The 14075-nt window shown below is 35.8% G+C and overlaps 3 protein-coding genes across 5 annotated transcripts; 2 read left to right on the top strand and 1 right to left on the bottom strand.

Annotated features, from left to right (window-relative positions):
* Nucleotides 1–13: 13 nt before the first annotated feature.
* Nucleotides 14–3379, top strand: LOC142551566 (SWI/SNF complex component SNF12 homolog). 3 transcript variants are annotated; one of them, XM_075660866.1, is made up of 4 exons: nucleotides 14–251; nucleotides 366–475; nucleotides 774–2361; nucleotides 2858–3379. In XM_075660866.1, the coding sequence occupies exons 3-4, from the start codon at nucleotides 812–814 to the stop codon at nucleotides 2928–2930; spliced, it is 1623 nt and encodes a 540-aa protein (XP_075516981.1). In that variant the 5' UTR covers nucleotides 14–251; nucleotides 366–475; nucleotides 774–811; the 3' UTR covers nucleotides 2931–3379. The 3 variants fall into 3 exon arrangements, with proteins under 3 accessions (XP_075516981.1, XP_075516990.1, XP_075516998.1); XM_075660875.1 differs by lacking the exon at nucleotides 366–475; XM_075660883.1 differs by lacking the exon at nucleotides 366–475 and having other exon boundaries at nucleotides 14–278.
* A 2635-nt stretch (nucleotides 3380–6014) lies between these two features.
* LOC142551560 (SNF1-related protein kinase regulatory subunit gamma-1-like) lies at nucleotides 6015–8646 on the top strand. The gene is made up of 6 exons (XM_075660854.1): nucleotides 6015–6355; nucleotides 6820–6992; nucleotides 7090–7293; nucleotides 7486–7761; nucleotides 7891–8054; nucleotides 8244–8646. Exons 1-6 carry the CDS (start codon nucleotides 6187–6189, stop codon nucleotides 8545–8547), a joined length of 1290 nt encoding a protein of 429 aa, XP_075516969.1. The 5' UTR covers nucleotides 6015–6186; the 3' UTR covers nucleotides 8548–8646.
* A 1433-nt stretch (nucleotides 8647–10079) lies between these two features.
* Nucleotides 10080–13191, bottom strand: LOC142551551 (exocyst complex component EXO70B1). The gene is given in 2 exon segments (XM_075660843.1): nucleotides 10080–10397; nucleotides 11130–13191. A coding segment is annotated over 1 exon segment (1944 nt). The 5' UTR covers nucleotides 13096–13191; the 3' UTR covers nucleotides 10080–10397; nucleotides 11130–11151.
* Between the last annotated feature and the right edge of the window lie 884 nt (nucleotides 13192–14075).

Genomic DNA, 14075 nt, shown 5'->3' with positions numbered 1-14075 from the left:
AATTTTTTTCTTCCAAATATCCCTGTTTGATTCGCGGCTCCTTCACAATTTATAATTCCCGAATTTAATCCATTCTGCAAAACACCACGGCCATCATCACCAGCTCCGACACTTTTGTCCTCGCCGCACCTCCACCCCGCCGCCACCTGTCTCAGATTGGAGATAGATTCCTCTTCCTCCGCCCGCGTCTCATCCTCATTGTTTCCCGATCTTCACCCACCCTCTCGTATTTATACTCCATCTCTTTCTTGGTACGTTAAATTTCAGGTTTTCGTGAGGTATAATATGACATCTCTCTATGTTTTAACTTTTCTTTTATTTTATTTTGCTTTATTTCATTTCATGGACTTGATTTTGTTTTTCAGTTTCCACATGATTTGGAGCTGTTTAGGTTCGTTTCAAAATTTGTTTTTGATTGGCTCGAGCTGTGATGGAGCCTAAAAATTTCAAATGTTCAAACCAGAGTGCAGGGCTGGTACTTTCTCTCGGCTAGAAAATTTTGCTAATAAGCCACTCGATTCAGTTTATTTGCGTCAAATTGATTCGATATTGTCTGGACTTTCTTGTTTAAAGATTCCATCCCACATTTGGTTCCAAATCTCCTCAAATCATGTGATATCCCCCTTGCCAATTGAAAGTGAAAGTTCACTTTAGCTAGCTTTTTTGAACAAGAATTGTTTAGTTTTTGTTGCTGATAGAATAAAAAGATGATTTTTCTTGCTATCTGGAAGTTATTTTTTCTGGAACATGATGAAATTATTTTCAAATTGCAGAATTGTGGGTTTTGGATGTTTAGAATTGAAAGTTTGCTATGAATCACCATAATATTCATAACAACCACCACCCTGTGAGGGGAAATTTGAGTTTTGGAAATCCTGGAGGAAATCAAACGCAATTTCCGATGCAGATGCCCATGAATCATAACCAGCAACAGCTACCCAATATGCCGTCCCAGAACCAGCCTCCAGTTAGGCCCTACTTTCCTGGACATTTTCAACCATCGGAAACTCAGGCGCAGGCATTTGCGCAGGGCCAAACAGTTCAAGTGCATACTCAATCGCAAGTCATGGCCACCCAGCCTCAAGGCCACATTAGTGGCAGCATTTCCTCACCATCTGTGCCCGCTCCTGGCTCTGGAGGGGCAGGAACAGGGAAGCGCCTGCACAAACCACCTTCTCGGCCTTCTGGGGGCTTATCAGCTCAGGGAACCGCTTCCCCCATGAAAACCATGGAACTGACCCCAGCTGCACATAGAGGGAAGCAGAAGTTGCCGGATAAATCAATCCCTGATAAAGTTGCAGCAATAGTGCCAGAATCTGCTCTTTATACTCAACTGGTTGAATTCGAGTCTCGTGTGGACGCTGCCCTTACGAGGAAAAAGGTTGACATTTTAGAAGCCCTGAAAAATCCTGTACGTGCTCAGAAGATCCTGCGTTTATATTTGTTCAACACGTATGCAAACCAAGCACAGACAGATTCCATGAAGGAAAATGCTGAGCCTCCTTCTTGGACACTCCGCATAATTGGAAGAATTTTAGAAGATGGCAAAGATCCCACTTTGGAAGGACAGGTGCATAAACCAGGCTCTTCACACCCAAAGTTTTCAACTTTCTTCAAGAAAATTACTATTTACTTGGACCAAAATCTGTACCCAGATAATCACGTAATACTTTGGGAGAGTACTCGGTCGCCTGTGCTTCACGAGGGTTTTGAGGTGAAGAGGAAAGGAGACAAGGAATTCACGGCAATTATTATATTGGTGATGAATTATTTCCCCGAAAAGTTCAAGCTTTCACAAGCTTTGCATGAAGTTCTTGGCATTGAGGTGGAGACACGACCTAGAATTATTGCCGCACTTTGGCATTATTTGAAAACGAGAAAATTACAAACACCTGGTGATACTTCCACCTTCGTGTTGGATTCACCTCTTAGGAAAGTGTTTGGAGAAGACAAGTTGAAATTTTCCATGGTTATGCAGAAGATAACACCCCATTTGATTCCAGCTGGTCCGATACACATAGAGCATAAAATTAAGCTTTCTGGTGGTAGTCCCGCTGGAAATACCTGTTATGATGTGCTTGTTGATATTCCTTGGACATTAGAAAGGGAAATGTCAAATTTTTTGGCCAACATAGATAAAAACAAGGAGATTGAATATTGTGATGAAGCCATTTATTCTGCTATAAAGGAAATCCATGAGCATCGCCGAAGGCGGGCATTCTTTCTTGGATTTAGTCAGTCACCTGCAGAGTTCATTAATTCCTTAATTGCTTCTCAAGCCAGGGATTTGAAGCTTGCTGCACTAGATACCAACCGTGATGTGGAGAAAGAGCGGCAAGCTGAGTTTTATGATCAACCATGGTATTTTTTATTTTTATTTTTGGCATTTGTGACTGAGGATAATTCAAAACTTTGTGGCATGCATATTTGTTGCATGAACTGCTGTATATGGAAATCGTAGTTTACACGCCTCTATCGTTAAAATTGATTGCTTATGTTGCAAACATGCGATTTTGATGTTTGCTTGAGTGGTGGCACGTCTATTTTATGTCAGTATGTCATTGTGGTTTCTCTCCCTTCTGAAGTTCTTCAGTTATTTACCTAATTTGTGACCATGAATGCCTAACCAAAATTACGTTATCAACGAGTGACTTGAAGTCCCAAGAATTTGCTCTTTCTGCTCCATTGGACAATTGATTTACTCGTGCTTTTCATGAACCTATCTACTGTTTGAAATCTTGTGGCATTGTCCTACTTTCAATTCAAGACAGTTGTATCTTTATAGTTGAACTATTGATGCATGTTTATTTTTGTCCTTTTTGTGTGGCGTTTCTAATTCACCTTTTTGTGTGCATAGGATCGAAGATGCAGTTATCCGGTACCTAAATCGCAAGACTGCTGCTGGCAATGAAGCTCCTGGAAGCAAATAGTTGTGCAGCCCTAAAACTTGTGCACTAATTTATGTGGAACTTCCTTTACCTTTTGTCCCATTGGTATTTCGCTCTGGGCCATTTCAAAGCTTAATGCTAATCCATTTTTAGGGAATATCAGCTGTAGCCTTATCTTAGAAGCAATACTAAGTTTGAATGCTATTGACCTGTCCAGACTTTTATTTCATGTTAATATTTTCCAGTCTGAAAAATATGCTAATTTAGTGATAACCTTAAGACATGTATTTCTAGTTCTAGAGGTTCTGCATTTTGTCCTTAAAGTCGCGTCATCGCGTCACATTGTCATGCCACATAACCATTGATTAAAATATCTGAATTATGTTATCCATGATTGTGCTTCATACTATCTGTCAGCATATTCAAATGAATTCGAATTTGTATTCTCTTGCTTGCTTTGTTCAGCTGAGGAAGCTTAGTTATTTTGGTGGGATTGACATTATGTCCTATGAAAATTTTGAATCTGTAAATTGATTGACTTTGTTGGTTTCTTGCATTTACTGGATCGAAAATATTTGCATGCTAAGGTTATATATAGAGCAATTTCTATGTATTCTAGGGAAATTTCATGCTATCTTCCTCACATGTGGAGTCCATTGAGAAAAAAATGTGGATTCCCACATATATTGATAAATTTCCAGATCTTTAGGAAGTGAATATATTTCATACAATTCTTGTTTTTATTTGCTGGTAGAGGAAGTGAATATGTTTCTATAATAAAATGATCTAGTTCCCTAGAAGATTGAAAGATTGAAATTATGTAAATGGATTCATATGAAATACATAAAATATCACGATTTTGTTTTATGATACATTTGAATTATTAAAAATTGTTTTTATCATTTAACAATCTAATTTTGAATTATTTATTGTTATGATATATTATTATTTTTAAGTATCAAATTTAGTGACGTTTATACACACATGTGAAATTTGTTGAGGATTTTTTTTGTAAGATATGCTGATGTCAAAATTGGAAAACTATGTGTATGTTAGATAAGGATAAAGTTGCCTAAAGTAATAAAACACTAAAATTCTTTTGTTTTTATTTGTTAGTAGATGAAGTTAATTAATGCCTATCATTAAAGGATTCTGTTTCTAGTTCCTAGAAGATTGAAATTATATTAATGGATTCATGTTAATTACATAAAATATCACGATCTTGTTTTATGATACGTTTGAAAAATAGTCCTTATCATTTAATAATCTAAATTTGCATTATTTATTGTTGTTATGATCAAATTTAGTGATAATTATTAAGTAATAAATGTATGAATAATTAAGAGTGTGTATATAATTTTATGTTCCCCTGTTTATTTCAGTTATAATTGAATGACTTGATTTTTTGGTATCAAAAAATTATTATTTTTTATATCAAAAATATTAATTTTCACCGTATAAATCTACTAAAAAAATTAATTAGATTTGTATTGTCATGCATATATAACACACATAAAAAAATGTGAGTATGATAGATATGTGTAAGAGATTCTAATAGGATCGACTGTATATTAGATGTTAAACTTTTAAAAGAAATGTTCAATAAAACTCAAAAGAAAGTTCTTATAAATTTATAACTCTACAATTATCTATTTCTATTTTTCTCTATTAATTAATTTATTCTAAAAGTGTGGATATTGAGTAATATTTTTGCTACTTGAAAGTGTCGAACTACAATTATTCTCTATTGTCTGAGGTGTAAATTGTGAATAGATGTATCTGTTCCACTTTCAAAGAGGTTGCACATAAAAATGGTCTATCAGAATCATATCTTTCTAATACAATTTACTTTCTTAATACAAATGGACTATTTGCACTATTGTTGCATTTTAATATATGACCAAACCTAGATATGCAAAAAAGTCTTCATTTCAAATAGACCATTTTATCATTACTGATTCATCTCATTCTATTAATGAAAAGCCCTTTTGCATATAATCAAACATGCTTGATTATATGAGATGAATCACTAATGAAAAAATATTCAACGGTTGAAGTCGTCGATAGAAACTTAAAAAAAAAACTCTATTTTGGTCATCGAGAGATATAAAATCGTGTAACAAAAGATTGTTCAAGTGAAACACTAAATAACTCCAACTAAATATTCATCTAACTCGTGTCATTTTTTCTAATATTATAAACACTCAATCATTATTATTATTATTACTACTTTTTAGTATTTATCATTTTGCATGCAGAAACTTTTCAAAAATGACATTCAGTTCTCTTTTTGTTTGAAAAGTGTGTAAAATTATTATTTAACGTTGCCTTGTATATTCATCAAGAGTAGATCTATTGTGAGACGATCTCACGAATCTTTATCTGTGAGACGGTCAACTCTACCGATATTCACAATAAAATGTAATACTCTTAGCGTAAAAATAATAATTTTTCATTGATAACCCAAATAAAAGATCTGTCTCACAAAATACGACCCGTAAAACCGTCTCACACAAGTTTTTGTCGTTCATCAAATAAGCCAGGGGTGATTCAGTTAAATTATTTTGACCACATGGATTGATAACACGAAAAATTGATGAGAATATATATTTTTATCGAAAACATTTTGTACATATTTTTAACCAAAAAAAAAAGGCTTCTTTAATTATTACTTTTTCAGATTTTATTTATTATTGCGAAGTTTTGTTTTTAAATTGAAAATTTGTTGTAATTGATCAAACTTTTTCGATTCAAAATGCAGTTAGCATAAGGATTGTTAGGACGATTGATAAATTTCTAAGACAAGTGGATTATTTTTTCGTTATATTTTTTCGAAAAAGGAAATTACCATACAGGGAAACCACACCTGCTTATTTTTTTTCATGCCATTCTATCGTTGTCTGTTTTGGCCCCAAGTGAAACTCTGATACTCCAACGGATAAGAACTAAAAGAAAGACCCGAATTTTCGTCTTCTACTTTGACCATACTGCTGCCAAAATCGTCGAGGACACGTGTCATCAGATCGGATTCGACGGGCAGGATAGACCAAGCAAGCAGCCCACGTCCCCCAGTTTTGCATTATTATATGATGATGATGATCATAGTGATTATTATCTTACGTGTATACTCCTGTTGTGTCAGCTTTCAAGATTGTGATATTTGGTAGGTGGATTCCGTTTTCTTTGTTAAAAAAATCTTTTCTTGATCATCGGGGAGTGGTGAACGTTTGTGTTTTTAGGTGTGGGTTGTGTGTAAAGTCGTATACATACACAGATACATATATTATACATATCAAGAATGGTGATGGAAGAAAGCGAAACGCCGAGGAGCCCAGAAGCTAAGGTGGGTATGCAAGTGGAGGATTTATGGGATATTCAAGAACAGCAGCTGACACCTACTGAGAAGCTTAACGCTTGTTTTGAGAGTATTCCTGTTTCCGCCTTCCCTCCTTCTCCCTCTTCCCAAGGTAACCTTTGATTCATGGAATAATGTATTTACAGTGATTCCTGCTCTTGATTGAAGATTGGGTCACAACTCTTTGTATTTTGAAGCCTGTTTCATAATATTTCTTCTGTGTGTGGGGTGATTGGTGAGTATGCTGTCTGTGAACAGATGATGATCTAAATGATCAATAATCCGTGTTACGGATTTTGAATCTACGGAAGGGTTGATTTGTTCTAGTAAACTTCGGGTTCAATTTCTTATTTTTCAGAGTCAGTTTACTGTGATTTGGAATCATGGTTCACTTTACAGTCTTGCTGTTTCCCTCGCAATTACTCTGTTTCTGTTTGAAGTTATGCTAGTGTTGCTTTGTATTGGATTCAAATGAAAGTTTATCGTGGACAAGAGTTAAGAAAGTTATAGCTGATATCGGACATAAGGCCATTCAGTTTCTTATTGGGGATTAGTTCTAAGCAATTTCATTTGCAGTTATTGAGATAAATTCGGATACAAATCTTGCGGAAGCCGTTAAATTACTTGCCCGTCATAAACTCCTTAGTGCACCAGTTGTGGATGTGAAAGCACCAGAAGATGCGACTTGGATCGACCGATATATTGGAATTGTAGAGTTTGCTGGCATAGTTGTTTGGATATTACATCAGGTTTGATATTCTCGTTCAATGGTTTATGTCCCAATAAAATTTTGTTCTCTGAATTACAGTAATCTAAAATAGATATTAATTTAAACTTTTTCTGCAGTCTGAGAGGATGGAAGGCAGCAACACTGCCTTTGATTTGGCCACAGGCGACACAGAAGATGCTACTACTGCCTCGGCTGTTGCCGTAGCCGCAAACGGGATGTCATCTCCACGGTTTAGAAGTATGCATCCTGACTCTCCCACAGCAACTTGCGGGAAATTTTTCGAGACTCTTACTTCTTCTGATTTCTACAAGAACACCAAGGTTATTATTCTCTCGCCTCACCACTTGTAATGATCTCATGTTGGCAGCATAAGAAATTGTAGTACCTGTCCTACTTTATAGGCTAAATGTTTAGGTTTACCCTCTTTTCTTGGTCTTATAACCTAACATTGAGCCTCTCTTCAAAGTTCAACTTATGGCCTAACTCCATGTGCCTAATGGATGCATAAACAGGTTGGCGATATTTCTGGATCTTTTCGTTGGGCTCCATTTCTAGCGCTGCAGAAAGCAAACTCTTTTTTGACGATGCTCCTATTGCTATCAAAGTACAGAATGAAAAGTATTCCTGTGGTTGATTTAGGAGAAGCAAAGGTTGATAATGTCATCACTCAGAGTGCTGTTATTCACATGCTTAAAGAATGCGCTGGACTTCATTGGTTCGAGAGCTGGGGTTCGAAGAAACTGTTTGAACTCGGTCTTCCCCTTATGAAACCTAGACAAATCGTCAAGGTGCTAGGCGAAAGACATTTACCTTAAATGGACTCAATATGGGCTAGTTTTAAGTTTTTTATGCCAAAACTTGCGCTTATAGTCTCAGAATTTACTCCTGACTCTGTGTGTTTCGTCTTCCATGATCAGGTAAACGAAGACGAGCCTGTGCTGCAGGCGTTTAAATTGATGAGGCAGAAGGGAGTTGGAGGGGTGCCAGTGGTTGAAAATGGAGGAAGTAAGGCAATCGGTAATATAAGCATCAGGGATATCCAATTCCTTCTCATTGCACCACAAATTTACAGGGAATACAGGTCTCTCTCTATAATTAATCTCTTTTCTTCGTGTTTTCAGTTCGAGTTCATTAAAGAAAACATATCTGTGAAAAAGAGATGAATATGTTTTATTTTCGGATCATGTTCGAGCTTGATAATTTCGAGTACGAAATGAAAAATTATTATGTTTTGTCCATGCTCATTGGGAGTATTTTCGTACTCGTACAGATCCATCACTGCAAAGAACTTCTTGACGACACTTAGAAGCTATCTGGAGGAGGAGGAGCATGAGAAGGAGTCTCCAATGTTGGGTGGCATGGTAACATGCCGGAGAGGCGATACTTTAAAAGAAGTCATAACTAAGCTCGACTCAATGAAGATCCACCGAATATATGTGGTGGATGGAGGTGGGAACCTGGAGGGTGTCATAACCCTGAGGGACATAATCTCGAAGCTGGTACACGAGCCTCGGGGTTATTTCGGGGATTTCTTCGATGGAGTCTTGCCACTGCCCGCGAATAGCAGGGTTTAACTTGTTGCAAACTAAAGTTGAGGAGTTGGTTTGTTTTGATGCAAGAATCTTGTATATGAACATATTCCAAATGAGATCTAGCTACTGGTTTGTCTTGTAGTTGTGGAATAAAATTTTGATGCAAGAATCTTGTATATGAACAATCATCAAAATGATTAGCTTCATGAATAAAAATTAAGTAAATTAGTACAAATTGATATAAGTCTAGTATCTATAATAGAAAAAGAGTAAGTTAACCGTGAGATAGTTTCACATATTTATAAATATGAGACGAGTCAATATGGCTGAATCTACAGTGAAAATTATAATTTTGATTTAAAAATAATATTTTTCATTGATTCTGAATCAAATATTTGTTTCACAAAATTAACCGATTAAACGGTATTACAAAAGTTTTTGTGAAAAAGAAATGTCAAAAACTTGTCAAATAAAAAAATGTTTACAATTGATGAGATCGGAGCTTATATCATATAAGTAGCGACAAAATCAACCAGACATTAGTTAACGAATTTGTTTTTTTTTTTAAAAAAAAAAAAACAGCTCAAATGGAACAGTCAAACAAGTCAAAGTAACTGAAAGAAACCAAAAAAAAAAGACTTGGAAAACACATACAAATTTAGGAAGTATTTACAAAATATTATATTTTTAGATGAATGAATAAATCTGTAGATAGGAAAAGTGAAATGAAATCAGAAGTTGACAGTATTTAAAAATAAAATTGAAAACATTTACAAGATAATTGTAGATTACATAAAAATATTGGAGGTAAGATGTCTCGAAAAGTTTTATTATTTATCAAAACACTTGAATCATTTTTAAAGACTCAAAATCAATGTGATATAAATTTTGTATTTTATTTAAATTATGCCAGAAACAAAATTCGATATTAAAAATACAACAAAAACTGGCTTTTTTAAAGCAAAAAATATTTTTTTAGATGTTGCAAATACTCTTTAGTTGAGAACCAATAGCCAAAATATATCGAATAGCAAATTTCAACCGACCCACACGAGCTGTAAAACTAAATCCTGAAAATTGAAAACGATGCCAAAGACCACCATTTTCTAAAAGTACGACGAAAACATAAATTGAAAATGATTGCCGCAATGTAAAAGAGGGTTGACTTCCTTATAAAATGGCCACCATTGGACCCAAACTGTTTTTTCCCATGACCAAAGAGTCAAACAGCCTTCGGACCAATACTGCTTATTAATAAAGGCACAACTTTTATTTTTAAAAGGCAATTAATTAACAAGTTAAAAGCCAAAAAGTATGCTTTTTTTCTTTTTAAAAATAGTCGAAACGGTAATAAAAAATGCATCACGGAATCCTGTCATTTTCTTTAAAAAAAAATTAAAAATAATTGTTGGATCTCGTTGTTTTCTCTTCCATCACTCTCATGAAAACCACGTACCATATTTCATACGATAACAATCATTTTCAGATATAGATAACTGTCAATCACTATTTTCTCCAAAGGCTATGGAGTTGAACCCACCTCCCTTAATCTAAATATGAATGCAACAAAGGAAGAACATGAAAAGAACGTGTTTCCTCTGAATAACGTAGTTTTAAACTTTTCACACACACACACACACACACACATATACCATACGTACCCTGCATGTAGAAAAACACTCCGTGCCTAGAATAGAATGGAGTTTCATTACACTACTCGTAGTGATATCAAGATAGATGGAAATTCTCTGCATACAGAATCCCACACTTAAAACAACTGTTTTCAAAATCAAGCAACATAAGTCTATAGAACAGCAGCCGGCAGACTCTCGTCCACACAATCAAGCGTGGAAAGCCTTTAACTACCATCCAAGGCAATCCACCAACTGAAGCTACACAAAAACAGACTACTATCAGGTATCTTAACTACTGTATCATTCCACATGAATAATTCATCGAATGTAAAACACCTCCTTCAATGGCGGAAAAATAAATGACAATAAATCAAGCATCGGTAATTGACTACGTTTAGACAGCACAATATTAGATGTCTAAACAGGTACAGTAACCCATAATGGCCAACGATACCATTGAAACAACTAGAGAACTGGTAGGGTAATGCTGTAACTTACTTACAGCATGTGAGAATAGATTCTCCCAACTAACGGAAAAAGCATAATACAACAAAAAAGAGAAAAACCCTCGTGATGCAGGCTACAGTCTACACAGAATTCGAACCTTGTTGCTTAAGACATATCCTCACTTCCTCTTTCTTTTCAATGTAACTATCAGTTTAGATTCACAACAGAAAAATACATCTTAACTCAATGATGAACACAATCCATAACAAATTGAAGGAATTAAAGAACTATGGCAATCGACTCCCAAATATCACTCTGCTGCCCATTGCGAAATGTTACTCATGATAATAAATACATGAAACATATATAGTTCCACACATTGACGATATAGTACATGTACAAAATTATTACAGTATATCTCAAAGAGGTGTGAATACCTTCCTCTCACAACAGATCGTGTCCAATACACTTACACCAACAGTGAAGAGCACATCAGCAAGCTGAAGGTAGAAGTCGAAGTATTCTTGAAAACAAAAAGGATACCTGTCACCATAGTACTGCATTTCTATGTACTTTTTCTTCTCATGTGGTGCAGAATAAGGGGTGTTCCTTCAAACAGATCCAATAAATAATTCTCTAAATCCTCAGGAGAGTATTTAATGTATTTTCCAGCATGCCTCCCACTCTCTAGTTGACTCCCAAACCTTCCCAAGAATGATCGATATGCTGGAATCACTTTTTCCGAAATGGATATGCGAAGTTCCTCTCTAAGCTGAGGATCTGGAACCTTCCAAGCAGTTTGAATCCTATAGGTATCTTCAAAACAAATATTGAAGTTCTTGAATCTTTCTTTCAAAGCCACCTTTGCTGCACTACTTGAGCTCCCGCCGATCCCTTCATCTTTCAAACAAGATAAGACCTTGGTCCATGCTGCTCTAAGATAATGTGTAGCATGTTGCCGAATCAGGCCTCGTCGTTTCTTAATCCAGTTATCACCCAAAGCGTTTCGGAGCTCTGAGTCCTTAACTTTTTGTACAATGTAAAGTATGTTGTTCATCAGAAAAATATACTGCATCGCACCATCCTCATACATTCTCGATTTTTCCTCGAGATTTGATTCCAAAGAAGTTATCAATGCCAAGAGGCGCTGAGCAATGAGAGACATGCTTGTCTCCAAATTATCATTTTTCTCTTTTTCCAATCCTTAGTTATCCTCAACAGTTTCCAATAGTGAATTAAGTGTATCACTATAATCCACAAGCAATTTTGTGTAATTCATAACATATCTAGTGAGTGGATGAATCTCACCATTCTGCATCGGCTTCCTCGAAGCCTCCCCCTGAACAGCATTCTCAAACTCCACAAAAGTCCCAATTGCAGCCTCACCCAGGGCATCTAACACTCCCTTTGCCTCACTACACACCATATCGCCTGCATCTTCATCCATAAAAAGTGCCTGTAAACCTGGTAAAACCGCAGCCAATGCATCATACATATCAAGAATCCTAAACAATTTTTCAGCGGACCTTCTCCCAACTGCAACCGCCTCTCCGAAATTTAAAAACTGCATCACGCATCCCTTAGATGTTTCCAAGAAGCAAACTTCCTTGATCAAATCAGACCCTGTAAAAATTTGATCACATAAACGTTTCTCACCAGATAAAAGACCCCGAACAACTAATTTAACTGCTGGAATCCACTTCCTCATCCTATCATCCAAGGACCGCCATTCCATCCTCTGTACGTCCTCAATACTCAATTTCTCAACTCCAAGAATCACCAAACACTCGTCAAGAACATCACGGCGAACACTACAATACACCTGGCAGCATTCCTTCTCGTAACCAGATCGGATCATCCGATCTGCGATCTCCCTCAGATCAATCACTGCGTCGGGATGGATCAAATCGAAAGATGACATATCATCCACACCAAAGCTAATGCCCCTGCCGTGACCGTTATGACTGTACCTCCCGCTGCTGACATCTTCAATATTTTCATTCACGTCATCGTTGAAAAACTCAGTACCAGCGATAGCAATCGCAACCGAAGAGGAAGAGATCGAAGATCGATGAAGACGCTCGGTGTCAAGTGCGACGGTGTTGCGGATCAGGATATGGCGAAACTCATCCTCCAAACGAGCCATTGCAAGCTGGAGCGCGGTCTCCGCACGGTCCATCACATCGTCCGCGGAATCTGCGGCACGCGGATTGAGGTTGATTTCCTCGGTCAAATGGATGATCTCGTCAACTGCAACCAAGTAATCGTCCGAAAATGAGGTGTCTGCTTCGTTCAGAATGAACTGCTCGGCTGCCACGAATCGGGGGTCAACAACGGCGTTGGATGTGTTATCATCGGATGAAACGAAGGTGGAGAGAGTGGATAGACGGTTATCGAAGGAGGAGAGAATTAAAAGCATATCATCGGTGTCGGATGTATTGTGTAGGCTCTGCACAATCCGCTGCGCGGTGGCCAACACCTTATCCTGGCCTTCAGTAGCCGCCGCCATGCGTTCTTCCCCTCCGAGGCGATGCTGGTTGTGTACGTAAAGATTAGATTTGTAAATTAGGGCTTACAATTGGGGACAATGGGAAATGAGATATCATTTGTATTTTGTACAGCAAAGGCAAGGGAGGGGCCTAGTTCCTAATTTTGGTGTTGATGACGTGTCAATTCTTTTCATTTTATTTATTTATTTTAGATATAAATAATAATAATAATAATAAATATTTTTTTAGCTCATTAAATAATAATAAATAATTTATCACAAAAATTATTGTCTCACAGATCAATTTTATGATACGAATTTTTAACTCAACCCAACTCGTGAAATATATTATTTGTATCAAAATATTATTATATTAATATAAATCCATGACAACATCTCACAAAATAAATACTTATAATCTATATTATGTCTTTCAATAAAGTATTTTACAATAATTAATTTTTCATGAAGAAGATATACTAAAAATATCAATATCAAATTATATAAAAAAAAGGATCATATTTTAAATCTAATTATTAAAATATATACATAATTGTAATGGATTAATATATGCATACTTTATCAAGCCATAAATTCACTCTACAATATAATAAATTTCGAATTTATTGATGGAATATAGATGGTCTCAATGCTACAAATATATAGAATTTATGCAAAATATTATTATTACATAAAATGTATCGTTAAAAAAAAAAAAAAAGAAGCTAAAAGTAAAAATGTGAGTTTGCAGTTTGTTGACATTAGATCTTTGTAATTATCGCGATATATATTCAATTCATAAATAAAATAAAGAAAAGGGCAAAGTAGGAAGAATCGGATAAGAAATATTTTATTTAAAAAAAGATGGTGTAATCTTTATCTCTTGGAAATAAAATAGGATTTTATTTTGGATGTGCAATTACAAAAAGACACGGTTTAGTGATATACATATATAAATTTGACCAAGTACACAAAAATTTAAATAAATAAAAAAATTGTAC

The sequence above is a fragment of the Primulina tabacum genome, chromosome 1 (assembly GCF_025594145.1).
Source record: "Primulina tabacum isolate GXHZ01 chromosome 1, ASM2559414v2, whole genome shotgun sequence".
In the NCBI taxonomy this organism is placed as follows: Eukaryota; Viridiplantae; Streptophyta; class Magnoliopsida; order Lamiales; family Gesneriaceae; genus Primulina; species Primulina tabacum.
This window is presented reverse-complemented; position numbering and strand designations above follow the sequence as displayed.